Source organism: Struthio camelus, chromosome 23, assembly GCF_040807025.1.
Source record: "Struthio camelus isolate bStrCam1 chromosome 23, bStrCam1.hap1, whole genome shotgun sequence".
NCBI classification, from domain to species: Eukaryota; Metazoa; Chordata; class Aves; order Struthioniformes; family Struthionidae; genus Struthio; species Struthio camelus.
Genome location: NC_090964.1, coordinates 6,531,494 through 6,559,370, shown reverse-complemented (window position 1 = coordinate 6,559,370; position 27,877 = coordinate 6,531,494). Strand labels below are relative to the sequence as shown.

General features: G+C 72.3%; 1 protein-coding gene across 4 annotated transcripts in view; it reads right to left on the bottom strand.

The window, feature by feature from the left end:
- Nucleotides 1–27,877, bottom strand: part of AHDC1 (AT-hook DNA binding motif containing 1) — a 51,826-nt gene that overhangs the window by 9,858 nt on the left and 14,091 nt on the right. For all 4 annotated transcript variants that reach the window (XM_068917502.1, XM_068917501.1, XM_068917503.1 and 1 more), the window contains one exon: nt 1,968–2,136. Coding sequence is in view for 2 of the 4 variants with exons in the window: in XM_068917501.1 (XP_068773602.1) it covers nt 1,968–2,136 (169 nt within the window). In the remaining 2 variants the exon portion in view is untranslated. The remainder of the gene's footprint in view (nt 1–1,967; nt 2,137–27,877) is intronic.

Here is a 27,877-nt window from a genome sequence, read left to right as displayed (position 1 = left end):
CCGCGCTCACACGGCGGCGGCCTCCGATCTGGGGGACAGAGGGGCACAAGTTTGCCCTTCCCTTCGGTGACAAGGGCTGTTTGGATTACACCTCGAAGGGCAGACGTGGGCCCGGGAGACGCCCGGCCGCTCGCGGCGGGTCTTGCGCGCCCGAAACGCGCCCCCGGCTCTGCGAGCGGCCACCTCGGCCCCGCTCTGCACCCCGCTCCCCGCGGCCACCCCCGGCTCGGGGTCCCGCGTCCCCCCGGCGCGGGCGGCCGAGGTGGCGTGCCCATCGGCGGGGTGTCCGGCGCCGGACCGCCCGCCGCGGCCGGGGGGCTCTGCGGTCGCGTTGCCGCTAGGTGTCCCCTGCGAGCCGCGCAGCCCGCCCGCCCGCCTCCGCCAGACCGGACCGTGCCGGACTGTCCCATGCCACCGCGGGCCACCGCGGGCCACCGCGGCCTGGCCCGCGCCGCCGGCTCGGCCTCGCACCCCGCTCGCCGCCTGCCTGGCCCTTCCCCGGGGGGTTGGGGCGGGGGGGCGGCGCGGGACCACCGGGCCCCTCCGCACCGCTGCCGAAAACACCTGGCGGGACGGCGGGGCCGGGCGGGTTTCGGTGTCCCCGGCCGGGCCGCGGGGACGGGACGAGGACGGAAGGACGGAGAAAGCAGAGAAAGAAATTCTTTGTTGGTGGGAGAGACGGGCAGCTGCGTGCAGCCCCCCCCCCCGCCCGGCCCCGGGCACGGAGAGGGGCCGCGTCCCGCCGCCGGGCACCGCCTGGCTCTGCCTCCGCCGGCCGCAGCAAGGGGGCTGCGCGGGGGGCGGCGGGTCCCCGGCCCCTCGCGTCCGCCCCCCGTCGTCACCCCCTCCCGGGCCGCAGGGTGCAGCGGGGGGCTCCCGGGGGTCACCCCGACCGCGGGAACCTCAATGCCTAGAGGGGTTTTTTCCCACGATGGGCACGCCGCAGCGGGGGACCCCCATGTCCCCCCCCCTCCGTGTGCCCCCCTCCATGTCCCCCTCCGTGCATGCAGGAGGGGGGCCGCACCAGAGCCGCGGGCATCTGCCAGGGGTCCCGGGAGCGGTGCGGCACCGCGTGCCGGTGGGGACGGCACGAGGGCAGCGGAGATCCCAGGCACACCCCCAAATCCAGGCAGGGGACACGGGGGGGGGGGCCACGGCCCCCGGCGCAGCCGGCCGCCCCGTCTCCCGGCCCTCCCAGCGCGGCCGCGGCTCATGGAAAGTCGCCGTTTGGAGGAAGTGACCTCAGCTCTTTGGCAGGACTCGCCGGGCACCGCCGGGTGCCGTTCCCACCCCCGGGACCGGCCGCCCCCCGCGCCGGCCCGGAGCTGCCCCGCGCCCGGCCTCGCTTCCTTCCCCACCCCACCCTGCCCGGGCGCCCGGCCATGCTGCCCCCCCTCCCGTCCCCCCCCTCCCCCCCGCGCGCACAGCTGCCGTCGCCAGGCAACGCCCGGCCAGATGTGGAGCCCGCCGGGTCGGGTCGCATCCCTGGGAACGGCCCCGGCGCCCGCGGCGATCAAAGGCGCCAGGCCGCGCTGCCCGCCGCTGGGAGCCCCCGGCGGGGTGTCCTTCCCCCCCCTTCCCATTTCCGGAGCGGCTCCACGTCACCCCTCCTGCCTCAGTTTCCCCTCTCTGGAAGGGCGGCACCGAGCGGGTGCAACCGAGGTCTGCGCGGGGCGCACGGCCCAGGCACCCCAACGCGGTACCCAGGGCCTGGCACCCCAACGCGGTCCAGCACCCGCCGCAGCTGGAGCGTGTTTCCCGGGGCTCAGCGCCGGCGCGGGTGACGGCAGCAGCCGTGAGCTCCGGCGCCAGCCGGAGCTCTGCCGTCGGGCGCCCCGGGGGTCCTGCGCCCGCGGGGGCCGCCCCTGGGCACAGCCCTCCTGCCGGCGCCCCACGGCCGAGCGGCGGGGACGCCCCCGGGCGCTGCCACCTCCCCGCGGGGCGGAGCGGGGGGCCCGGGGCCGTACCTGGGCCGCGAGCGCTTGCAGTGCAGGTTCACTTGGGAGCTCCTCTGGGCGCCGTCGCCGTCGCTGCGGGGCTGGCGGGGGCCGGAGCCCGGGGCGCGCGGGGACCACTCGGCTGGCGGGCTGGCACCGTTCTCCAGTCCGACGGGCTGGCAGGCGACCGAGCTCCCATCTGCCCGAGGAAGCACAGAGACCCCCCCGCGCGTCAGGCGCCGGCAGCCGCGCGGCGGGGCGCGGACCCCCCTCCCGGCCGCCCGCCCGCCCCCACGTGCCCGCCGGCTCCACCTCGGCCTGCGATGGGGGGACGCCCGGGGGGGCTGCGGTCCCTCCTGCCCCCCGCCGGGGACGTGGCCACCCTCCGCCGGCCCCCCCGGCTGCACCCTGCTGCAGGGCTGCCCTGGCGAGGGGGTGGCGTCTTGCAGGGGGCAGGACACCCCTCCGCTCCCTGCGCCCCAGGCTGCCTCCAGCCTTGGGGCGGCTCTGCCAGGCGCCCGAGCCACGGCGGTCCCCTGCCATGCTGCGTGTGCGTGTGTGTGCGTTCGTGTGTGTGCGTGTGCCTGTGTGTGTGCATGTGTGTGCGTGCTGCGTGTGTATGTGTGTATGCACATGTGCGCATGGGCATGTGGGCGTGCATTCACTTCTGCATGTGCGTGTGTGTGCGCACATGCATGTGTGTGTGTGTATGTGTGTGTGCATGTGCACGTGTGTGTGTATGCACGTGCATGTGTGCGCATGTGTATGTATATGTGTGTCTATGTGTGTGTGTGCATGTGCGTGTGTGCGCATGTGTGTGCATATGTGTGTCTACGTGTGTGTGTGCATGTGCCTGTGTGTGTGTCTGTGTGTGCACATGCACATGTGCGCATGGGCACATGGGCATGCATTCACGTGTGTGTGTGTGTGTCCACGTGCATGTGTGTGCATGTGTGTGCATATGTGTGTCTATCTGTGTGTTTGTGTGCGTGTGCATTCACGTGTGTGTGTGTGCACGTGCACATGTGTGCACGGGCACACGGGCATGCATTCACTTGTGTGTGTGTGTGCACGTGCACATGGGTGTGCATTCGCTTGTGCGTGTGTGCACGTGCACATGTGCGCACGGGCACACGGGTGTGCATTCGTTTGTGCATGTGTGCACGTGCACATGTGCGCATGGGCACACGGGTGTGCATTCGCTTGTGCGTGCATGTGTGCACGGGGATCTGCGGTCCGCCCGTGCCGGGGTGCCTGGTTGGTTTTGCCGCCGAGCCGCGTGCGAAGCTCTGCCTGCGCGCTCCCTCCGCCAGCGCGCGCGCACACCCGCACGCACGCACGCACGCACGCACACCGCGCGGTGTGGTCCAGGCTGCTCCTGGCGTCTGGAGCAGCGTGACAACTTATCAGCAAGGCAGGGAAGGAGACCTCAAACCTGTCGGTCCGCCCCAGCCCCCTCCCGCCTCGCCGGGCTGGGGCTGGGGCTGGGCGCTGGCGCGGCCGCCCAGGCACCTCTCCCGCCGCCCGGCGCGGAGCCGCCGCCGCCGCGGTGTAGAGTTACACCGAGGGCAACGTGCAGCAGGAAAATATGTGCTCGGAAGACGGGTCTCGTCTCTGCTGAAGCTGCTAACGCGCCCGGAGCCGAGAGCCGCTGGAGGGGAGTCAGGCAGGAAGGAAGCAACCGGGAGCCTTTCCAGGAGAGCCGCCGGCACCGGGACCCCGGGGCGCCCGCTGCGCCCGCCTCGACGGCGGAGACGGGGCCGGCGCAGGGGCTGCACCCGCGGGTGCCAGCCAGGCCCCCGGCGGCACCCCAAGGCTGCCGGGACCCGCGGCGGGCGCCGGTGCGAAGGGACGGCCAGGGCGGGCGCGTGCCAGGTGCGCCGTCGGCGCCTCGAGGACGCGCGGCGGCGGGGACGGGGACGGGCTCGGCCGGCGTCCCCCCGCCGACAGCCGGCCCCGCGCGGGGCCGAGCGGCCGGGATGCTCGCTGCGCCGCCGCTCACTTTCACCTCCTCCGCTCAGCCCCGGGCGGCTGCCACATGTTTCGCATTAGGCGCTCCGGACTCCGCCATTCCTGGGTTGCTAGCCAGGGGCAGGGCCTTCTCGGGCCTTTTTTTTTTTTTTTTCCCTTTTTTTTTTCTTTTTTTTTTCCCCTCGCTGGTTACAAAACACCAGCGGAGACCACACGCGAGAGAGGGGATGGAGAGAGGGAGAGCGAGCGGGGCGCCGCGGGGCGGGGGGCAGCCGGGGAGGAGGCGGAGGGGGGGGAGGAGGAGGAGGAGGACGAGGGGGAGGAGGAAGGCGGTCACCTCGCCCCCCCGGCCCGCCCCGACCCCCGGAGCCTCGCGGCCCCCGACGAGCGCCGACTCGCCGCGCAGCAATCCAACGCCCGCGCCGGGGGGGGGACGGGACCGAACCGACTACCTGCGCTCGCCACCGCCCCGGCCCGGCCTTAATCCTGCTCCTGCAACATCTTGCATTAGTTTAACAGTTCCCGGCTTTGCCGAGGCAGCAGGCGGCCTCCCCCCGCCGCCCCCGGCCCCCCCACGGCAGGGCCGGTCCCCCGGGGCCAGCGCGTGGGTGGCAGGGCCACCCCGTGCCGCGGGGTTGCACCCCGGCACCGTGAGCCCGCAGGGGGTCTTCCAGCCCCGTGTCGTCCCCCCGCCGGCGCCCTCCCCGCCAGGGCTCGCTTGGCACCGAGGCGGGCAAGGGACGGCCCCGCGGGACGCGGAGCTGGTTTGGTGCCCGGCTCCGAGGCCACCCAGGCGTCGGGGTGCGGCCGGAGATGCCACGGCGAGAGAGCCAGGCGGCGGGGACGCGGGCGCCACCCAGACGGGGACGCGCCGGCTGGCTGCCGCCTGCCCCGCTGCCCCGGCCCCCGCGCCGCCGCCGGGGCGCCCCGCAACGCCGCACACGCGTGTCATGGGGTCTCTGGACGGCCCCGTCACGTCTGTGCTGCCTGTGCGCGCCCGCCGCGCCGGTGCCTCGCACGCCCATGCCTGTGCACACCCGGCGGGGCGCGCCGGGGGGGTGTCGCTCCCCATCGCATGCATGCACGCATGCATTTCGGGCACCGTGGAGGTGTCACTCCCCATTGCACGTGTGCACGCGTGCATTTCAGCCACCGTGGAGGTGTCACTCCCCATTGCACGTGTGCACGCGTGCATTTCGGGCACCGTGGAGGTGTCACTCCCCATTGCACGTGTGCACGCGTGCATTTCAGCCACCGTGGAGGTGTCACTCCCCATTGCACGTGTGCACGCGTGCATTTCGGGCACCGTGGAGGTGTCACTCCCCATTGCACGTGTGCACGCGTGCATTTCAGCCACCGTGGAGGTGTCACTCCCCATTGCACGTGTGCACGCGTGCCTTTCGGGCACCGTGGAGGTGTTGCTCCCTGTTGCACGCGTGCACGCACACATCTGGGGATGCCTGGGGACACAGATTTGCGTCTCCCTTGCACCGCATGTGCACGCACAAGCACATGCTCGAGGCATGGTGGAGGTGCCTCTGCCCCTTGCACACGCAGCCGGGGGCGCCGGGGGCGTCTCCTCCTCGCACACGCGTGCACACGCAGCTGGGGGCGCCGGGGGCGTCTCCTCCTCGCACACGCACATGCACACGCGGCCGGGGGCACCGGAGGTGTCTCCTCCTCGCACACGCGTGGCCCCCCCCGTGCCTGGGCTCCCCGCGGAGGGTGCCCCCCTTGCCTGCCGGCACGCACACCCCTGCGGGTGCCTCTGCCTTGCACACGCGGGCACGGCGGCGGTGTGCATCCCGCTCCCACGCTCCTCCCCCCGTCTCCGCTGTCCCCTCTGCGCCCCATCCCCCCCCCCCCCCCGGCGCTGCTGCCCCGGCCCCCCGCCCTGCCGCCCCCCGCCGAGCCCGGCCCGCGCCTGCTGACACCAGTGGAAAATCCCCTCCAGTGACAGCTTCCTGGCAGGCGCTTGCCCAGGGTTTCCGTGTTCCCCGGCCCCCCCTCCGTGGCCGGCTCCTCCCTGCACTGCGCGGGGGGGTCAGGCTGGCAGACCCCCCACCCCGTCCACCTCGCCCCACCACCCGGCCCCCCACCCTCGGCCGCCCCGCAGCCCGGGTGCTCCCTGCCGGGGCGCGGGAACGTGCCGGCGCTGGGGGCCGCGTGAGCCCCTCCACCGCGGGTCCTTGTCCCCGGGAGCTCAGGGCAGCCCTCGCGGGCCCTGGGACCACGCCACGGCGCCCACGGGGAGCGGAGGGGACGGCACAAAGGGTCCCCACGCCCGAGGGGTCCGGTAGGGACCAGAGCCAGGGGCTGGGATGGAGCGACCCTGGGGTTGTCCTGGGAAAATCCAGCCTCAACCAAGTGCCGTGAACCGGGCTCGGGGTTACAGCACAGGGCGAAGCGGGGTCAGTGCGGCCCTGGGGGTGCTCGGTCCCGCAGCCGGGCTGGGACGCGAACGCTGCCCTGTGCCCGGAGCGCTCATCACACGCGTGGAACAAGCCGGCGGCCGCACAAAGGCCGAATTTAGTTCTTGAGCGCGTCCAACGTCCATCACCTTCCTCGCTCCGCACGCGGCCCCGTTTGCAACTGGCTCCCGCCTGGCCCCGGCCCCTCCTCTTCCTCCCTGCAGCTCTTCAGCCCCGCTCGGCGCCCGGCCTCGGCCCGCCACCCTGGTTTCCATCTCCCTCTGCTTCGGCTGCTCGGCGCTTTGCCCCCGTCTCTGCCACCCCTCGGCTCTGTCCCAGCCCAGGGGCCGCCCCGGTCCTGTGCCCCTGCCACCGCGGGCGCTGCTGGGGCGGCACCGGGAACGAGCGGACGCCAGCGCCGGGGGCTCCGGGATGTCTCCGTGGAGCACTTGGGGATCCCGTTTGCCACCTAGAAACCCCCCTGCCCTGGTGCCACCTGGTGAAAACAGCTCCAGGCTTAGGGAACCCCCCGAGCACTTGGATGCGGCCAGGGCTTGGGGCCAGGGTAGGAGACACGGAAGCCTGGGGGCGAGGGCACGAGGGCGCCAGGGCTTTGCGGGTGCTTCCAGGCAGCTTTGACCCTTTCTTCAGTTGTTGCCCCGCTCCCGTCGCTGCTCCAACCCATCCATCGTCACCTCTCGCCGCCGCCTCGCTCCCTTTGCTGCGGCCGTAATTAGGAGACAGAGCAGATGGTGCGTGCGTTTCATCTTAGGTAACGGGTCCAGCCGAGCTGCTCGGCTGCCGGTTCCCGTTGAAGGGCCCTAGGTCGCCAGAGCAGAGATTTTTTGGGTTCCCCCCAAGCAGTGGGAGCTGGCAGGGGGACGCTTCCCCCAATATGGCACGGGGACTGAAACGGCACCTCTGCGAAGGGCCTGGCCAGTGCCCCGTGGGGCAGACGCACCTGGCAGATGTGGCCTGGAGGGAGCGCTGGTGATGGGAGACGCCTTTCCAAGGGCAGGGAGCACCCCTGGGTGCCACCTCCCTGCGGCAGGCTCAGGCACCTGGCCGGGCACCGGGGGGCACCGTGCCCAGACGCTGGGAGCGATGAGCACCGGGCGCCTGCAGCTTTTGGCCTCACCCCTAGCTACCCACCTCTGCGGCTGGGCACTGTTGGAAACTCATCTCCAAAACGTCTCTGAAATCCCGGCCCCCAGGATGCCTGTGCCTCCCGACCCACGCTGCCGGGACGACGCCGAGCCAGGACACAGCCCTCCTCTTGGGCCTGGCCCCAAGCGCGCTGCGGGCGTCAGGGCGCTGGCCTGCCATCCTCTGCCAGCTATGAACTGCGGTCAGCGGCACCCTCCAGCCCTGCTGGGCCGAGAGCCAACGGGACCCTTGCTGGCTTCAGCCTTCTGCCCCGGTGCCCTCAAGGGGGCTGCGATGGGGCATGGCCAGCCAGCCCCCGCTCACTGCTGCAAGAAACCATCTCGCCCTGAAAGAACCATTTCTGCCTGCAAAAACCCATTTCCCCTGCAAGAAAACATCTCTCCTGCAAGAACCATCTCCCCTGCAAGAAAACATCTCCCACTGAAATAACCATCTCCTACTGCAAGAACCATCTCCTACTGCAAGAACCATCTCTCTTGCAAGAAAACACTTCCCACTGCAAGGACCATCTCCTCTGCAAGGACCATCTCCCCAGCAAGAAAACATTTCCCCTGCAGGAAAACATCTCCCACCGCCAGGACCATCTCCTCTGCAAGGACCATCTGCCCTGCAAGAAACCCTCTCCCCGAGTTACAGGCCCGGGGGGCAGCAGCTGCCCCGGGGGCACCCCGGGAGGGCGATGCTCCCCTGGACGGCCAGATCCTTCCCAGCCCCGGCGGAGGCAGCTAGGGAGGACGCAGCCCCCCTCTCCCACCCGGACCCTCTGCCAACACCCTGCCTGGCCCCGCGAGGGGTCTCCGGCCCCCGTGCCGCCCCCCTGCCCGGGCTGGGGGCCAGCGGCGGGGGGGGGGGGGCCGGGGAGGTGGGGCTGTGAAATCGGGCGACAGATGGACTGCAGAGACAGCGGCACCTCGGCCGGCTGGAGCGGAGAGCCGCGGTTCAGAGCTAGCAGGGAAACGGGCTAAATTTAGCCGCTTCCCTCGGTGCCAGCTTTGTTCCCCCGCCCCGCTGCGCCGAGCGGCAGGCGAGCAGCCGGCCGGGCCCCCTCCGTGGCCCTGGCCCCCCGGGGCGCGACGCTGGGGTGCCAGGGTGCAGGGGGGGGGGACGCGGGGACGGGGTGGGGGTTGCATCGCGCGCCCGCCGCCGGCCGGGTGCTGCTTCCCGGCACCGCGGCGGCGGGCGCTTTGCGGGCTGTGTCGCCGGCGTGCCCCCGTGCCACGCTGCGCCCCCCCCCCCCAGCAGGCCCGAGGCCACGCAGACGGCCGCAGCCCCCCTCTTCTCCCCGCTCCCGCCTGTAGCCGCAGCATGAGTCACGGCTCCGGTGCGTCCCTGCCCAGCGCCGGGTCACGCAACACCCGCGGCCGCCCCGGCGCGGAGCAAAGCCCGGGGAGGGGGGGCTGCGGCCGCCGCGGCTCGCTCGGCGGCTCCGCACCCCGGCTGCGGCGGGCGGCCGGAGTGGGGGGGGCCCGCCGGCAGCGGCGCGCAGGGCGCCGGGGCGCCGCGGGTTAACGCCGAGCGGGGCCGGGACACCGCGAGGCCAGTAACATTTGGAAGGCGCCAGATGGACGCGTGCCCGTCCCGAGGTCTAGCTCTGCGCAGGCGATGCTCCCCCGGCGCCGGCCCGGGGCGCTGCCGAGGGGTCCGCCGGCCCCCGGCCCCGGCGGGGCGCAGCGCAGCGGCCGAGCAGGAGCGGGGCAGCGAGCCGCGCGGGCAGCTCCCGCCGCCGGGCCGGGTGCGCGGCCGAGCCGAGCCGAGCCGAGCCGCCGGCGGTGCCCCCGCAGCCCTGGGGTGCCGGCGGCGCGCGGGTGCACCGCAGCCCCCCGGCAGATCGGGGCCGGGCAGGGGGACGACAGCCAGTTGCCTCCCTTGGCCAATTTTAGAAACTGGCTAGACAAGAAAGGCAGAATCGGCCGGGCAGGATTTACGACCAAGCTGGTGTCAGGGTGGTTTTTTCTTTTTCTTTTTCTCCCCCCCCCCAACTCTTTTTCGGAGGCACGTATTAGTTGAGCGGAAACTCCTGGCTGGGGCTCCTGTTTCCTGGGAGATGCGGCGGTGCAGGGCCAGGGCCGGGGCCGAGCCTGGGGGGGGGGGGGAGTCACCGGGGGCCGCTGCCAAAGCCCAGGCGGGTTGGGGTACGGTGGGGGGGGGGGGCGGCGGGGCAGCCCCCGGGGTGCACCCGCACGCACCTCCACGCAGCGATGCGGGGCCGCACACCCCGCGCACACCCGCTCCGGGTGCCGACGTGCACAGCCGCAGCCCTGCTCCTGCATCCCCCAGGCAGCGCCCGACCGGCCCCCCCCCGGCCCCCCGACCCGGCCGCCACCGAGCCGCCGCTCCCGGCCCCTGCGGCGGGCGACACGCCGGAAGCGGGAGGCCTTTCGCAGCTCCCCGAGCCCGGCCGCCCATAAATCTCAGCGCATCGCTGCTGCCAGAGGGTACGCTGCTTTTTGCTGCCACCGGAGCAGGTGACCCTGAAACGCAATTCAAGCATCCTGCTCGCCACCGTTCGGGAGGCCCCACAACTAACCCGCCTCGTCCCCGAAAAGTCAGAGATGCCCGCAGAGCGCTGGACGCGCCGCACCGCGGCGGGGAGGTGCGAAGGGAAGGGAAATGCCGCTTCGCGCTTCCCGGCGCCTGCCCTCGGCCCGGCGAGCGGGCAGCGCTCCGCGGCGCCGGCAACGCGCGGCCCCGGCACGTATCTCTGCGGGGAAACCGAGGCCGGGAGAAGGTCGAGCGCTCGCCCGCGCCCGTGCCCGGCAGCCCCCGGGCTCGCATGCAAACGGCAGCCTCCGGCCAACACTCCCAGGGGACCCAGGCGTCCTGGCCTGTCCCCGGCCCCCCGCTCCGCTCCCCCCCAGCTGCCCTCCCGGCTCCGGTTACGGCCGCGTCCCCGGCGGCCCGAGAAGGGACGGTGGCACGAGGGCGCCCGGCTCTGCCGGCCCCCACGCGAGGCTGGAGGGCGACCCGCAGCGTCCCCGGGGTCGCGATTATGAGCTTTACATCGCATAGCCCTATGCAAACGGGGGGTTTTTTTGGTTTTTGTTTTTTTCCTCTTCCGCTGGGGAGCTTTCCATTAACAGTGGAAGAAGGCAACTTGCCGGCAGAGCCCCGGCGCGGATCGTACGCAGCCTGTCACTCACACATCACTTTGTAGATGCCCATAAATTGCTTCATTACCTCTTCTAATTGAGGAGAACGCAGCTGCCGTGGGGCGGTGACAGAGCGCCTTCCCTTTGAAGGATGCCTCGCTCTCCCAAGACGGGTCCGGCAGAGCCCCACCAACAGCCAAATAATAATAATACTAATAGTAATAATAGCAACAGCATCCAAGCAAAAACCCTCAGCGAGGGCCGCGGTGTGCACGCGCACCGCAGCCCGCTGGCAGGAGGACCAGCAGCCTGGCGGGCCTCGGGCGGCGAGGGAAACCGAGGCGCGGAGCAGGTTGGCGCCCTGCGCCGGGAGAGGCCACAAGCACGAAGCCCCGCGGCGCGCCCGGGGAGGGGGGAGGCCATCCCGGCCGCGGGCTTTGGGGGAGAGCGGGGAGCAGGCTCCGGCGCTGGCAAAACTCCCTCGAAAAGTCCCTCGGGAACTTCCCGACTCGGGAGCCTCTTCGGGGCCGAACTCGCCCGGCGCCAGCAGCAACGCGCCGCTGCGGCCGCCCCGTGTCCCTGCCGCCCTCCCGTCACCCGCCGGCATCCCGGGGCTCCGGCGTCCCCGGGGATCGGCCACCGGCGCCGGGCGCTGCCGGGGGCCCCCCGGCTTTGTCTGCCAGGAGGCGCGCGGCTGCGGCTCGGTCCCCCCTTGCAGGATACTGCAGAAGGATTTACTGTATTGCAGCTCGCGCTGGCTGCAGCCCAGCGCACAATAGATTAGCTGTAGCCCAGGGCAGCACGTTGCGGGGGAAGGAAGGTGGAAACTCATTCGGATGCAGATTGCAGGGCGGCCGCTGCAGTATACTGCAAGCCAGAGGCGCCCGGGACCCCCGCCGCCCCGCTCCGGCCCCGGCGAGCGGCGGAAAGCGGGCTGGGCGGGCAGCTCCGCTAAGGGTTTTTGCAGCACGAGCGTGTCCTCGGCCCCCTCGCCGGTCCCTGCATCGTCGCCCCCTCCAAATTTCACAGCATGGCCGTTTTCCAAAGCTGCTTCGCGGCTGGCTGCGGCCCCGGGGGCCGCCGGGTGCCCACGCGCGGCAGGGAGGGGGGCCGCCCGGCGAGGGTGCCCGTGCGAGGGGCGCAGGGGCCGCGGCTCCCCGGCGTGGGGCGCGGGTGCTGCTGAGCCCCCGCACCCCCGACGCCCCCCTTTGCTCAGCGCCACGGCACAAAGCTGGTGCAGGGAGGAAGCCGGTGACTGCAAGCAGCACTAATTGATCGCGATTAATTCAGCTCCTACCTCCCCGGGTGGCGGGGAGAGATGCTGAGACACAAACCCAGCCCACAGAGCTCCCAAAACGGGCTCCTCGCTCCCCCGCGCGCACCCCTTCCCCGAGGCGCGGGCGCCCGAACCCGCGCGGCCCGCGCTGGTGGCGGCGGTGGCGGTGCTGCTGGTGGTGGTGGGGGGGGTCCGGGCTGCCCACCCCCGGCTCCAGCATCCCAGCTGGGGCGCGGAGGAGCCGGAGGGACCCCGGGGGCGCGAGCAGGCGGGGGGCGCTGGCCATGGGGAAGGTGGGAGCACCCGGGGGCGGTGGGGGGGGGGGGAACGACATCGCGGCGGGGAGCTGGCACGGCGGCGCGACGCCTCGCACGGGTGCCGACGGGGCGGGGGCCCAGGCGTCCTGCTGCCGGGCTTCGCTCGGGCGGCCCGGCTCCGAGCCCCGCAGCGGGGCCGGCAGGGAGCCCCGGGGGCCGGCGGGAGGGGGAGCGGGGGGGGGACGCCCGGGCCCCGTCGGGCGCCTCGCTTTGGACGGGAGGTTGGATGCTGCGAAGCCCGGCTCCGTAATCCGACGTGGGATGCGGTTTCCACGGCAACGGCGGGTCAGAGGGCAGCGAGGGGAGCCGGCTGCTCCGGTCGGAATGGCAATTGTGCCGGAGAGGCAGCGGCGAGGCGGCCGGGAGAGGGCCGGGGCGGCGGGGAGCCGGGCGCGCGGGGGCGGCCGGGCTGGCTCTGCCGGGCGGCTGGCGGGGGGGGGGGGGGGGGAGCGGCTCAGTGTGCCGTTGTCAGCAAAGATGTCACTAATTGTCTGCAGGAGCAGCAAACTCTCGTTAACCCTCGGGCAGCCGGCGCCGGGCACCGGCCCCGTTTCTTCCCCGCTCCGCTCCCGCGGTCCCGCGTCCTCGGGGCCCCGGAGTCCTGCGCGCGCCCCGCTTTGCCCTGACATCCGGCCGGGAGGCAAGTGCCGGGGACGTGGGGGCCACCCGGCACGGGGACGGGGACCGCCGTGGTCCAGGGCACAGGGCTTTGCTGCCGCTGCGGGCGGTGCATCCTTTTCTCAGCCCCGCGGAGAGGATCTGCGGGCGGGAGCGGGGCGAGGACGGCCCCCGGCGTCCCCTCCTCACCCCTCGCCCTCCTGCTCAGGCTTTTTGGGTCTCAAGGGGCCAAATGTGCCGCTGGGGCAAACCCACCCCCGCCTAGGGAAAAGCCAAGCCTGGGAACGGCGCGGCGGAGGCCGGCGCGACCCCGCTCGCAGCCCGACGCGTCCCCCAGACCCGCGCGTTGCGGGGGGACACGGCGTGGCTCCGGGGTGGGGGGGTAGGGGGGGGACACGGATGCTGCTCTCCCGCACCGCAGCGGCCGTCCCCGGGGCCCCGCCGGCCGAGGAGGCGATTTATTGGCTTTGCGAGGCGCGCCAGGATAAAACCTGCCACCGAGCCGCTTTACGGCCCGCTGACGCCCGTGCATGCCAATGGAGGCCGGCAGCGGCGGGCGGCTGCGCGGGGGCACCCGGTGCACGCCGGGCGGGAGGCGGAGGCCGAGCATCCCAGCGCAGCCACCCCGATCCAGATAGGGATGCTCGGAGCAGGATACGGCCCGGAGCAGGATACGGCCCGCGCGGCGATTCTCCTCCCCGCCGCCTCTTCCCCGACAGCCGCTCCCGAAGCGATGAAACGCCGGTGACCTCCCGCCCGCCTCGTCCTCCGCTGTCCAGATCCAGCCCCCGGGGTGGCGGTGACAAGAGCCGGGCGATTGCCGGGCGAGGGCAGCGGGGCCGCGGCACGGGAGGGCGCGCGGCGACCCGCGGCCCCTGCGCCGACGTCTGCCAGCCCGCGCCGCGCGAGCCTGTCCCCAAACCGTCGCCGTAAGGGTAAAAGCAGCCCCTGCCTTTCCCACCTCCCGCCCGGCTCCTCTACCTGGGAGAGCTGCAGAGAAACGCTGACGTCGGCACGAGCGGCTGGGGGGGCGGCGGGGGGAGGCCGGGGCCGGGGCTGAGCCGCAGCAGGGTCAGCAGAAAGCCTCCGGCTCTGCTCGCCCCTGCCAGCCGCCCGTCAGACCTTTTGTTCCCGTTCGGCACCTTTCCCACCGCCTCGTGGGGCCGGCGAGCGGAGCGGGGGGCTCTCCTGCGGCCGGGAGCCCCGGTCCCGCCGCGCGGGGTCCCCAGCACCCGCCGCCGCGGGCAAGCGAGGGAGGGCAAAGGGATGCAGGCGAGCGCCGGGATGCAGGCACTCCGGGGATGGAGGTGCTGCCGCGCCGGCCCCGGCGGCGGGAGCTGCTCCCCAACCGGCGGTCCCCCCGCGGGGACCGGGAGGACGCGGCGCGCAGCCCAGCGGCGTGCTGGCTGCAGCGCCCCCGGCTCCCGTGCAGCCACCCATGCCGGCGGGTGCCCAAGGAAGCGCAAGACGTCGCGCGTCTGTGCGACGCTGGGGACTCTCCCAGCCTCCGAGTGTTTTCGGCTGGGATTTCCTGAGCTGCCTGTGGGTTGGCGCATGTCGTAACCCTCCGCGCGCTCCTCGGACCCGCGCGCGCGCTCCGCGCCCTGGATGCCCACCGGCGAGGCGTCCCGCACCCGAGCGCCCGTCCCCGCACGCCGCCCGCTCTCGCCCTGGCGAGCGCCCGGAGCCGGGCTGGCTACTCGGCGTTTTGTACAGCTCCCTGGGACGGACAGACGGACACAAGGTGGTACTGCCGGACAGGGCTGAGACAGCAGCATCCCAGCCCAGCCCAGCTTACTGGTCATACTGGACACCGTTGCACCCCAGCAGCTGGCACCAGCCCTAACCAGCTCCCAGGGGCTCAGCGCTGCTGGGGGACCTCCTGTCCCCCTCCGTCCGTCCACGTAACCTCCCATCCGGGTGCAAACACGCCTTTGGGTGCACATCCAACCCGGGTGCAAATGCAACCCTGGGTGCACATCCAACCGAGGGTGCACATCCAACCCTGGGTGCACATCCAACCCGGGTGCACATCCAACCCCGGGTGCACATCCAACCCTGGGTGCACATCCAACCCCGGGTGCACATCCAACCCCAGGTGCAAATCCGGCTGCGGGTGCAAAAGCAGCCGTGGGTGCAAACCCAGCCAAAGGGACCTGCGGCCCCTTTACGTCCCCGGTGACCCGCACCTTCAGCTGAGCCCCCCGCTCCCAGCACCCCCCTCCTTCCCCAGTGGCCCCGTCCCAGCCCAGTGCCCCCGCTGTCCCCTCCCGCTACGCGACGCAGGTCTCCCCCCGCCGCTGCCAGCCTCACCCTCCGGATACAGCAGACAGGTCTCCCCCCCCCACCCCCGGCTCCCTGCTCGGCGTCTGGCTGAGCTAAGCGTATTTAGCGCTTTTAATTGTTCTTAATAAATCAATCCCGCCAGCCCCTTAAATCATTTTTGTGGCTTCCCTCTCAGCCGTCCCCGCGGCGGTGCTCGTGTGGAGCCTGCTGTCTGCAGCGCTGCCGGGGGGGCACCGGCCCCCTGCCCCTCGCAGCGCTGCCCGCGGGGCACGCAGGTGCCCTTGCTAGCCCAGCCGCCGGCCTAAAGGGCGGCCGTGCCTCAGTTTCCCTTCCCGGCGCGGACAGCCTTCCCGAGGGTTCGGCATCGCGCGCGCCGGCTCCTGCCGCACCTCCGCTTCCCCGGCGCCCGTCCCCGCGCTGCGCCCGACCGCGAGGGCCACCCACCGAGGGCCCGGCCTGAGACCGGCCCCATTCGTGACACCGCTAGGCGGGAACGACTCGACGCCCATAACCGACGGCACCAAGCGGGGAGGGAAACGGCAAAAAAAAAAACCAAACCACCCAACGCGCTTCGGGCTATCCGGCGACTCGGGAGGAAGGCGGCAGGGCGCTGCGGTGCTCGGCGCTGCACGCCGGAGCCTGCCCGGGCCGGCGACGGGCTCCGAGCTCGGGAGCGCCGCGGGCACAGCCACGGCGCCTCCCTCGGCCGCGGTCCCGCCGGAGCCGCCCCGCTGCCCCGGCCGGCGAGCATTGCACCGAGCGCGCCCGAGCCGGACCGCAGCCCCGCCGGCGGCCGAGCCGGGGCGCCGGGGCGGTTTTCGGGGGACGCCGGCTGGCCCGGCCGGGCGCCCCGGGGATGCGTCAGGGAACAGCCTGTGCCGGCTCTGGGCGCAAAACAAACACCGCGGGGCTTGGAGGGAGAGAGCTAACCTTGACACAGTTGCAGCAGTCACTAATAGCAGGCAATATGCCTGTTCTTGGGGGACTGTTGCAGTTGCTAAGATACTGGCAGCCGTGTGAATGGAAATGGGTCAGTAAACCTGTGGAGAGATAGTGTGACACTGTAACCAGCACAGCTGTTGCAGCCTACATCGAAATCCCACCCTTTCAATATTTATCACTCCCGCCTTCGGCTCCTTCCTCTTAGCAATTTTCCACGTTGCCTCCCCGTTCCCCGGGCTCGAGAGGAGCCCGCAGGCTGCAACGGCAGCGAGAGCGGCGGCGGCGGCGCAGGGCCAAAAGGGAAGGGGGGACAAAAAGGAGCGGGGGGGGGGGGAAAGGGAGGAGAAGGAGGCGAGCGGCGGGGTTTGGGAAGGCAAAGCGGCTGCGGCGAGGGAGGGGATGCGGGAAGGAAAATGCAAGCCCCCCTCGGAGCGGGCTCCCTGCAAACGCCCCCCCCCCCCCCTTCGGAAGCAGGATGGAACCAGTTCTTGGAGAGATTTAACAGGAAACAGGCTATAATCCCCCTGGTAGGAAAACGGGTGAAAAGGTCAATTTACTTCTGTCCCTCATTTAGGCACTGTGGTGAAATTACACACTAGCAGGAGGCGCTTCGCCCGGCTGCAAAAGGAGAGGGAGGGCGACGGCGTCGGTCCCCTCCCGGCCGCCCGCCGGTGCCTGGCCGAGGCGCGCCGGGGGCCGCGCGGCCGGGAAAGGCGTTCCCGCTGGAGCGGAGTCAAACCGCGTCGAGAGCGAGCGGCGTCCACGCGGCCCGGCGGCGGGCGGGCGGCTGCTGGCTGCCCGGCGGGGAGACGGCGCGCCCTGCCCGGCCTCGCGCGCGGGCACACGCGCGGTGCGCGGGCACGTGTGCGGGGGGTGCGCCCACATTGCACGCATGCGCGCGCGCGGTGGGTGCATGCAGATTGCATGCACACGCACGGTGCGTGCACCCACATTGCATGCACACGCACGGTGTGTGCATCCACTTTGCACATGCTTGTGCGGTGGGTGCACCCACATTGCACGCGCACGCATGGTGCGTGCACTCACATTGCATGCACTTGTGCGGTGGGTGCACCCACACTGCACGCACACGCGCGGTGCGTGCATCCACTTTGCACATGCTTGTGCGGTGGGTGCACCCACATTGCACGCGCACGCGTGGTGCGTGCACTCACATTGCATGCACTTGTGCGGTGTGTGCACCCACATTGCACGCGCACGCGTGGTGCGTGCACTCACATTGCATGCACTTGTGCGGTGGGTGCACCCACATTGCACGCGCACGTGCGGTGCGTGCACTCACATTGCATGCACTTGTGCGGTGGGTGCACCCACATTGCACGCGCACGTGCGGTGCGTGCACTCACATTGCATGCACTTGTGCGGTGGGTGCACCCACATTGCACGCGCACGTGCGGTGCGTGCATGCACACCGTGCGCGCACACGCACACCTGCCCCTTCCCGTCCCCATCTGGCCCGCGGCACGGTCGCCCGGAGCGGCGTGGGAATTCGGCTCTCCCCACCGCCCCGCTATTGCTGGCAGGTGCAAACGGCCAAGGACCGCTTCCGGCCGCTCTCGTCCCCCGAGAAACCCCAGCGTCACCCCAAATGCAAAGCTGCAACACCGGGCCTCAACGCAACACCCCCCGCCATGCACCTAGCAGCAGCCGCCCGGGTTTGGGGCTGCGAGGGCTGAGCCCGCCGGGGCCGATGCCGCCGGCTCCCCCCGGGCCGGCGCTCGGAGGCCGCCCGGGCGCGGGGCGGGAGGGACCCCGGGCGGCCGCGGCGGCCGCGCTGCGGCGCAGCGGGCTGGCTCCCGCCCGGACCCCGCCGGGGGGGAGGCGGGCGCGAACATCTGGCCGCAGGGAAGAGGGACAGTCCAGGAAAATGTGCAGAGCTCTTGGAGAGGGGCCCTCGCGGCGAGGGCTGGGCTGCAGCGAACCTCGGCCTCCCTCCTGCTCCGCAGCTGCGCCGGGGCTCGGCGGCGGCGGCGGCGGCGGGGGCCGGGCCAGGTAGCGACCATGCCACGTGTCCCCCCGCCGGGGCGCGGGCTGGCGGCGAGGGGAAACCGAGGCACGTGGGGCCAGGGCGGCGGAGCCCCGGCCGCCCCCCCGCAGGTGGCTGGAGCAGAACGGTTGGTATGGAGACGGGGAAGCGCAGGCCGTCTGGCTAAGGTGACATTCGACAGATGCCAGGTTCAGACTCGCTCGAGCCGGTCCCCCCCCACCCCCGGACCTCCGCCTGCCGCCGGACCCCCTCCCCTCCGCCCGGCCCCCAGCAAAAGCCCGCTCGGCATTTACGGGCCGTGCAAAGCCGAGGCAGGGCGGCCGGCAGCGGCGGGGGGCCAGGCGGTCAGCCGGGCGCCCCGGGGCCAAGCCGTCGCAGCCTGGTGCTTGCTGGGCCGCCGGGCGCCCGCCGGGAGCGTGCCCGCGCGCCCGCGCGCCCGCTGCAGACCTGCTCCCGCCCGGCTCCGGCGCTGCGCATTTGCACGCTCGCCCGGAAGATTTGCAAGCGTGCGTGGAAACCCGCAGGGCAAAACCGCACGTTGTCCCCTCCGGCCGCTAAAGGAAGCTCCTTCCCGCTCCTTCCTTCCCTCCTTGCAGCCTTTCGCAGCCCTCCCGTCCCGCGCGGCCCGCGAGCAGGCGGCGAGCAGGCTCCGAGGGTGCCAACCCCGCCGGGGCGCTTCTGCGCCGCCCCTCGCCCCTCCGCACCGGGGCGCCGCGTGCCCCGCGGGCAACCCGCGCGCCGGGCGCCTTTATCCCAAGCGTCGGGCCTGGCTGGGGCGCAGGCTGCTGTCGGCACGGCGGGGGGGCACGGGCCCATCGCCCCGCGGGGGGAAGGACCCCCCCATCGCACGGACTTTGCAAAGACGTCGACTAGCTGGTCCCAGGGCTCCCTGCCCTCTCCCCGAAAGCCCCCCGGGCTGCGGCCGGCGATCAAAGGGACGTCTCACGGCTGGCCGAGCAGGGCCGGGAGACGACTGCCCGCGCCGCGCCGCGCCGCGCCGGCCCCGGGGCCGCGCACCCGCGGACAGCAAGGCAGGAGAGCGGGCTGCTTGGGGGAGGCGGGGGAAACGGGGCGACGCGCTGCAAGAGGCGACCGAACCGCCGCGAGGGGGGCCGAGGCGCCGGGGGCTGCACGCGCCGGTCCCCCCCTCCCCGTGCCGCCCGCTCCCCTTCCCCGGCAGGCAGCCAGCCCGCGGCCCCCTCCCGGTGTGCAGCCTCCCCCCGGCGCTGCCCGCTGGGCCGCCGGCTGCCTCTGGGCTCCTCGTCCCCGCCAGCAGCTCCCAGGCTGCGACCGCAGCGCCTGCAAGACACCGTCACCGCCTGGGTGGCCCGGGGCCACGCTGGGGCCCCTCGGGCGCCCGGCCCCAGGGATGCTGCCTTGCACCGGCCCGCTCCCCTTGCCGGCCCCGGCAAAGCGCCTCCGGCCGCGGTCCCCGCGCCCCCGGCTGCTGCTCTCTGCCCCCCGCTTGCTGCTGATGGGATCGGCTCGGCCCGCGGGGAGGCGCCGGGAAGGGCTTGCCGGGCGCGCGGGAGGCGCCGGGCGAAAGGGGCCTTTTTTGCATTTTCTCGTCCGCGCCCGGCCCCGGCCCGGGACGCGCGGCCCAGAGCCTTGCAAGCGGGAGCGCTCCCCGGCGCCGCCGTGCAAACTCGCCGCACGGGTGGCAGGGCGCCGCCCTCGCGCCTCCGGGCTCGGCTCGGCCGGGCAGCTCTCCGGCCGGCGGCGCTCGCCCCTGGCCGCCCCGGCCTCGCAGACCCCCCCACCGCGTGCCGCCGCAGAGCCGGGCCGAGGGAGGGGAGCGCCGACGTGACCCCCGCCGCCCGGCCCCGAAACGCAGCCAAGCGGCGCTCGGGAGGGGACGGGGCAGGACGGCGAGGGGCCTGCGGGCGCGAGGCGGCTCCGCGAGGCTCCGCCAGCCTCCCAGCTGAGACATGCCTTGAAACAGCAGCGAGCGAGCCGGGGCGGCGGCGGGGGGGGGAGCGGGAGGGGGGGGAACAACAACAAAAAAGGCAAACAGATGGAAAAAGCACCAAAGCGCCAGGTTGTTCCCCCAGCAGCGACGCCCCCCCCCCCCAACCCCGCTGCCCCGTGCCCTCCCCGCCTTGCCGGAGGGTTATTTAAAGCCCTGTGCTCCCCCCCGCCCCGGGCCGCGCGCTCGCCCTGGCGCTCTGGTATTTGGTGTGTTCCTCAGCTGCAGGAAATTCCTGATGTTCTCCATCATGCAGGCTGCGCGCATCCCCCGCCCTGCCGCCGCGGCTCCCCTCCAACGCCGGCCGCGCGCCGCGCACCCGAACCGCTCCGCCGGCCGCCGCGCCGGGGCCTCGGCTCTCCCGCCGGCCCGGGCCGGCGCGGCCGCGAGCGAGCCCCCTGCGCCAGCCCCGGCCGCTCGCCCGCCTGCCTCGTCCCTCCGTCTCTGCCTCTCCGCGAGACCGCTCCTGATCTTATTTTAATTCGTCTCAGACGGTGTTGGAGTGTTATTTTAAGAGAGAGGATATGCACAGACATTGTGTTTTCTGCTTTTTCCTGGCCCCGAGCCAGGCGCGCTGGGCTGTCAGCTACCCACTGTGTTGCAGTCACGTGTGGGAAGAGGCAGCCCGAGCCAGCTCCAGAACTCCTGGTAGCAGCCTGGAAATCAAGTGTGCACTTTCTTCCCTCTGTATGCGGCTCTATTATTAATAGCGGCGCTCCCTGCGAGTTATCCATAATGTATCTTAATACCTGTCCGTCTGGAAAGGATGCACGGCGGGGCGGGTGGGCGCCCGGCGGCTGCGGCGCCCGCATCCCGCGGCGCCCGGCCGCCCCGTGGGAAAAAAAAATAAAAAACTCCCGCGCGGCGGGCCGGCCGGGCTGGGGGGCCGGCGCGGCAGGGCAGGCGGCCCGGCTCGCCCCGAGGGCCGAGACCCGCGGCGGCGACGCGAAGCCGGTGCCGGGGCGGCGCATCCCGCGGCGACCCGCCCCCGGGGAGGCGCGGAGCGACGCGCGCCCATCCCCGGCGCTACCTGCGCCTCCGCTCCGGCGGGGAGGAGACCCGCACAGCCAGGCGGCCCGGGCGCTGCGGGCACGGGCGCGTCGGAGGCAGGGACGGGACCGGGCGCCGCCGTCGCCGGCTGCGGCGCTCCCGGCGCAAACCCGCGGCATGTTGCGGATGCCCAGGGACCGCACAGCCGCGCACGATCTATACGCGCCCCTCGCACCGGGGCGGCGCGCGTGCGGGTGCATACGACGCCCGTTCCGACCGTAGGCCGTGCCCCCCGGCGCGACGCCTCCGAGCCCGCCGGGCGCCCGGGAGCTGGAACCCAGCGAGGCGAAGGGCAGCCCGAGGCTTCGCCTTCCTGGATTCCCGTTCCCGTTCCTGCTCCCGGCTGTTTCCATGGAAACCGGCGTCGGACCTGGGAAAACAAGGTTAGGGTTTGCGAAGGCAGGTCCTTCTCCAGCTGCCGCCCGCCTCGCCGCCCCGCAGGCCAGCCCGCCCGGCGCGGGCCGCCCGTGATGCTCGGCGGCGCCGGCGCCCCTTCCGGGGAAGAGCCGCTCCCGACGCGCCGTCCGCCCGCCCTCCGCCCTCCTTTCCCGTCGGTTTGGAAACTGGGGCCGCCGGGCTGCACCCGCGGTGCTGCGGCGAGGCGGGGAACCATCACCTCCCCGGGACGGACGGACGGACGGACGGACGGCGGCCCGGAGAGACGCGGCAAACCCGCAGCCTTATCGCCTCGCTCCGGCCCTCGAGGCACCACGTCTCCGCCGGGCCCTGCTCCTGCCCGCCGCTCCCAAATCAACCTCCGCCAGCTTTAAAGACGATTTTTGAAGGCGTCCGCGGGCTTGGCAAGGACGCGGCGGCGGCTCCGCGCACGGCACTTCCCTTCCCGGTCCCAGGATCCCCATTTGCAGCGGGGCAGGATGGGGGCGGCGGGGGGGGAGAATCAGGACACGCCACCCCCGGGGAGCTGTGAAGCCTAATGAATGGATGCTTTTAAGAAGCACTTTGGAGCGAGAAGTGCTATAGCAGGGACTAATTATTCCTAGTGCGTGCACGCACACTTGCCCGCGCGCGCGCGCACGCTCCCGCCCTGCCGCCTCCCGGAGCCACAGCTGCAAAATCGCAGCAAACCCCGGCGCCCAGCACCATGGCAGCAACAGCCTCTCCAATCAGAGCCGGGAAATCTTTCCTGCCAGGCTCCGCTTTTGCTTCTGCCGCCGGCTCGCGCTGTCCCCCCCGCCCGAGCCCGGCCCGGCCACGCGCCCCCCCCGGCGCCGGCGGCCCACGCCGCGGCCCCGCGCCGCTGCAGCCCGAGCCCCGCGCCGCTGCTCGCCCTCCTCTCCTCCTTTTGCAGCGCGTTTATGGCTTTTTTGGAAAGGTTTCCTCCACCCCCTCCTCGTTTTTATTAAAAATCCACCATTTTGCAGCCATCGAAGGACGGGAAGCCGATCACCCCCCCCCCCAACCCCACGGCTGCTTGGGGCTGGCCGGCACCGGGCACCCGGCTCGGCCGCTCTCCGGGGCGCGCGGCGGGCGCCGGGGCGAAGCCCGAGCCCCGCCGGCCCCGGTGCAACGGAGGGCTCGCTCGGAGCCGAGCGCGCCGTGCGGGAAGGCCGGCGTGCCCCGTCGGCAGGCGGGTCGAGCCCGGGCGCTCGCCGCGGCCCTCGGCGCGTGCCCGGCGCGGCGGCCGCGCGCCACCCGTGCCCGCGCCCGCCGCCCGGCTCTGCACCATTTTGCATTCTGGTGCTGACCGGGGCCTGCTAACCTCCCACTCCCACCCCCACAACGGGCTGCGTTTCAGCTGTTCTTGAAATCTGTCCAGGCTGGATTCATCACAAGAGCCCTCAAGCGGCTACAAACAAACAGGGGGAAAAAAAAAGAGAGAGAGAGAGAGAGAGCGAGAAAAAGAGATCGATCGGAGCTGGGGGGCCTAAGTCCCCCCGGGGGCTCGGCAGCAGCACGGCTCTGCGAGCCCCAGCCCTTGCAAAACCCCCCTGCGCCCGCCGCCAAGAGGAAAGGGGCTGGAGGGGCGCGGAGGCACGCGGCACGGAAAAGGGGCTGGAAAAAGCCTGCCGCTGCGCCCGGGAACGGGAACGGCGCGGCCGGCCGCAGCCCGCCAAGCCCCGGCCGTTCCCGCCCGGCTCCCCCTTCCCGGCGGCGACGGGCTCGCGCACCGCTCCAACTTCCCTCCTGCGGTTCCTGCAGTTCAAAAAGCAAACAGGAGGCTCGGGGCGCGTTCGGAAAGAAATCGGAAATAAGGCGGCGCGGATCGGACGGGGCGCCGGCGGGGGCTCGCGGCCGCCGCACGAGGTTTGGGGTCCGGGTGGCGGCCTCGGAGCGGGCGAGGGGCCGTGCCGGAGCGGGCAGGGCGGCCGGTCCCCCCATCCCGGCGGCGGCTGGGACGCGGAGCGGGGGGCCGGGTTGGGAGTTGACGGCAAGGAAAGCAAACGCTGCTCCAGGCGCCGGCGGGAATGCCGGCCACGGGAGACTGCGGGGTCAGGTTGCTGCACCTGGGTTTTTAAGAGGGGCTGGATAATTTTGACCACCGCTAACGATCCCATCTGTTAGCGACACGCTCCAGCTCCGGGCCGGAGCCCGTCAGCCCGGGCGTTTCGGCAGGGATCTCCGGATACGGCCCGCGAAACGCGACGCTCGCCGGCCCCTGAAACCCGCGGGCTGGACGGCGACGCGCCGGGCGGGAGCCCGGCTGCAACCGGCCACGTCGGGGTTTGCAAGAGCCGCTTCAGTGCTTTGCAAAGGTGGCTTAAAACCAAAGCCTCCCCCGTGGCCGCGGCTGCTCGAAACCATCCGGGCTGGGCTGCCGCCGCGCAGGACCGGCGGGCTGCTCCCGGAGCCGGCGCGGCGAAACCCAGCATCCCACGAGCTGATTACAGGAGATGCACACGGCGATTTACTGCTAATTCTCCGCGCGGCGGTCGTGCTCGCAGGACCGGGGCACGGCGGCGCTGGGGGAGGCGCAGCCGGGCGCGGAGCACCCTGCGCCCCGCGGAGCCGCCGGCGGATTCCAGCGGCCCGTGCTCCCACCGCGGCGGGCAGCCCGGAGCCGCCGCGAGCCCGCGCCAGGCGTGCCGGCCGCGCCGCCGGCCGGGCGCTTTCGGGCACTGAGCATCTCAGCGGCTTCGTTCGATGCCGGCGGCCGCGCTCTGGCCCCTCTCCCTCGGGCAGCCGAGTGTCCGCTCGGCCCCTTGCAGGGAGCGAGCCCCGGGCCGGGGGGACGCGGGCACGCGGCGCGGGCGAGCTCCTTAGCTAGGCTCTGCCTAGAGCAGATGCCTGCTCTGCTCTCATTGCTCCTCGCAAAAAAAGCCGCCGCGTTGCAGCGCCGCCGCCGCCGCCGCCAGCCTCGCGCTCCTCCTCGGCCGGTTTGTGCTCCACGCCGCGAGCGCCCCGCTGCCCGCCGGAGCCGCCGGCCGGAGCGGGCCAGGAAGGAGCCCGGCGCCTGCGCGCGGCGGAGGAGGCCAGCAGCCCTTCCACCCAGATATTTTCTTCCATTGGCTGCAGTTTGGGGCTGCCAAAAGCCAAAACAAGAATGGAAACATCCCATTTTTTTGGCAAAAACTCAACAAAGGGGTGGGCTTTTCTTCTTTTTTTTTTCTTTTTTTGTTGTTGTTGTTTTTGGTTAAGGACGGAAATTCCCTGCCATCGAAACATGACGAAACCCTAAACCAAAACACAGCGCGGAAGGAAACCTTCGGCCGAGGGATCCCACCGGGGGCAGGTCCCAGGGCCGGGATTTCACCCGGCTGCACCGCTCCCGCTTCGCGCCGCCCGGGCAGCGGGGCGGTTTGCGTGCTGCACGCCCCGCGCCTGCCCGCAGACCCCGGCGCCCGCCGGCCGCGAGCAGGAGGCAGCCGCGCTTGCAGCACCTTGCGGCGGCGGTGGCTCCCTCCCGCCGGCGCCGGGCTGCACCTCAAACCGGGGCCGGCAGGACTCTGCAAAGCGCGCCCTGGCTGCGTCCGCAAACCCGGCCCCTTGGGGGGGAGGGTTGCACGGGGAAGGGGGTTTGCACAGCACCCTTTGGTGGGCCCTGCCTGGCGCCGCCAGCACCCAGCCCCGGTGCAGGGCGCCGGCGGGTGGCACAGCCCTGGCAGCTCCGCGCTGCCGGTTCAGGGCACGCCGCGAGAGGAGCTTCAGCGCCGCGCTAATACCATCCAACGGCAGCGCCGCAGCACCGCGTTTCCGCCCCGGTGCCGATGGAGAAACTGAGGAAGGGGCATGGAGCCGGTTTCGCGCTATCCTGAGCTCCCTGCGGGTCCCGGAGACCTTTCGGCGAAAGCAGCTGCTGGGAATCTGCTTGGCCATCGCGTCCCAGGGAGCGTGGAGCCGGAAGAGCCCCAGCGACCGGCCCCGCTCAGACCCCCCCATCACCGCCCGGCGCCCCCGGCCCTGCCCGCTCCCAGCCTGGCCAGCGCTGCTTTGAACCAGATGTTTGGGCCGGCGGAGGAAACGGCTCCTGCCGCCCGAGTCGCCGCCGCCGCCGCTCGCTCCTGCTCCCGTTCCGCAGGCTGCATCCAGACACGCAGGCTGAACAAGACCCTGCCTTTGTCCGGCTCCCCCCACCGCGCTTCCCCTTATCGAGCCGAGCCGCCTTGCCAAGAGCACGAGGCAGCAGGGAGGACGGCAGCCGGGGAGCGAGCGAGATGGTGCCTGCGCCTCCCGGGGCCGTTAACTCTTCCGCTGCTCGGCGCCCGCTCCGGCTGCAAAGCCCCGGGGCCGCCCTTGCGCCTCCAAAGGGCTGCCCCCCCTCTCCTCCCTCCGTGCATGCCCCCCTGCTCCCCAAATCCAGGCACCCCCCCAAACCCCCCCCGCCACCGGCGTCACGCTGCCCGCCCCGAGCCGCCTGGCAGAGGCCGGGGCTTCGCCGCACCGAGCGATGCAGCTCGCTCCTGTCCCTCCGGCGAGCCCTGCGCCCCGGCAGGGCCCAGCGTCCCCGGAGGGGCTCCGCCGCCGGACGCGCTGCCCTGGCTCCTGCCCTGCAAGGAGGCGCGCGTCCTCGGGGGCAGAGCGGAGCCCGGCTAGCTGTCTGCAGAGCTCGGCGCGCGGCAATTAACCTAGAGAGAGCAGCCGCGGCTCCTGCCAAGAACCACATTAGGTGTGTGTGGCAGTGTCTAGACATGCGAGAGACCAGAGGCCTTGATCTGCAGGAAGGCGGCTGCATCCCTGCCTCCCCCCCGGCCCGGCTCCTGCCTCGGCACGGGGTTCATCCGGCTGCGAGCGGCACGTTTGCGGCCAGCCGAGACCACCGAGCGCCGGCCGCGCGCCCGCCGGCGACGGGACGGGAGGCGCAAGGCTCCGCTCAGCCCCGCAGCCGGGACCATCCAGCTCCGCGCCGGGCTTTTCCACCGTTGCTCTGCCCCCCTGCATGCACCAGGCACCGAAACGGGCTGTGGGCACCCAAAAAGCGCCCTCCCCCCCCCCAACCAGTGCAAACGTCCCTGCTGCTCTTGCAGGTCGCCCGGTGCAAGGCCTGAGGCCAAGCGCAGCCCTCCAGGAGGGGGGAAAGGGGGCAGGGGGGGCGCCGCGCGGCGCGCCGCAAAGACACGGCAACCGTGCCGAGGCGGAGAAAAACCAGCGGGCGCCGGGGGTGAAACCGTCGCAGCGCCCGGCTCCCGGAGCCGAGCACGGCGCTGGGAAGAGAGAAGGCGTCTCCCGCCTCCCCGAGCCCGCACCCAAACCGCGCTGCCCTCGGCCCGGCGAGCGGCGGGTGCCGGCAGCCCGTGTCGCTGCACAGGTCGCCGCGGAGGCGGGTGGGCACGGCGGGTCCCCCCCCCCAATACCTGTGACACCCCCTGCTCTCCCCACCCGGGTACCGCCACCGCAGACGGCTGCAGGATGCTGGGGAGAAGAGATTTTCCTGACGTTAATTAATTAAAATAAACAGCAAATTAAATACAGCAAAATTAAAATAGCTCCGGAAATTAATTTTCAACAAAACCCACCTGGAAAGGGCTGGATATTTAAAGAATTAATGGAGCCCTCTGAGACCGTAAAGAACCGCCGAGCTCCCAGCATCCGCCAGCCCCCTCCGAGCCCCCCCGGCCTCCCGGGAAAATCAGGACGGGACCCCCGAGGGGAGCCAGCCCCAGCTCGCTCGTCCCCCCGTCGGTGCCCAAAACGCGGCCCCTTCCCCAGCCGCGCCGCGCGCGCCCGCACGCCCCGCGGCGAGGGAGAGGAGGCAGGCGGACGAGGCCGAAGTCCCGGCCGCGCCGACGGAGGCTTTCCCGCGGAGCGGAGCCCCGCGCCCCGACACCCCCGTCTCCCTTTCCCGCGGCGCCGGGGGAAACCTCGACCTCCCGGAGAGCAGCTCGTCGCGCGCCCAGCCCCTCCGCTCTCCGGCTCCCCGCACCTCTCCCCGCGCTTAATCCCCACGGCCGCGGCGGGATTAACGCGTCAATAGGGCTGAGTATCCGGGCAAAGCTCCTTACCGGGCACCATCGATACGTGCACGGGCTCCCGAGGGGTCCGGCGGGGCGGCCGGGCCGAGCCGTTAGGCAGCGACCCCCGCGCCTTGCCCGGCGAGCGCGCTGAGAACCGGCAAAACTCATTGCAAGGCAGCCGGGCCAGGGCGCGCCGAGCTCGCGGCTGCGGGAAGTCCCGTAAGGCGCCGGCAAGGCCACCTGCAGGAAAGCGCCGGGCTCGCGCGTCGCCTCCCCCGGCACCGCGCTTCCTCTCGCCGCGCGCGGGCCTGGGCGACGCGCCGCAGGAGCGCGGGGCAGAGGCCGGCGGGTTGGGGAGCGAGAGGGCACCCGCTCCTTTCTCGCCCCCGAGGGGCCGGGGCACCCGCGGGTGCCGCGGCGGCTGGCAGCGCGCCTGGGGCCCTCCCCCGGGAGAAGGCGGCGCGGGGACTTTGCGGGCGATCGGTGACT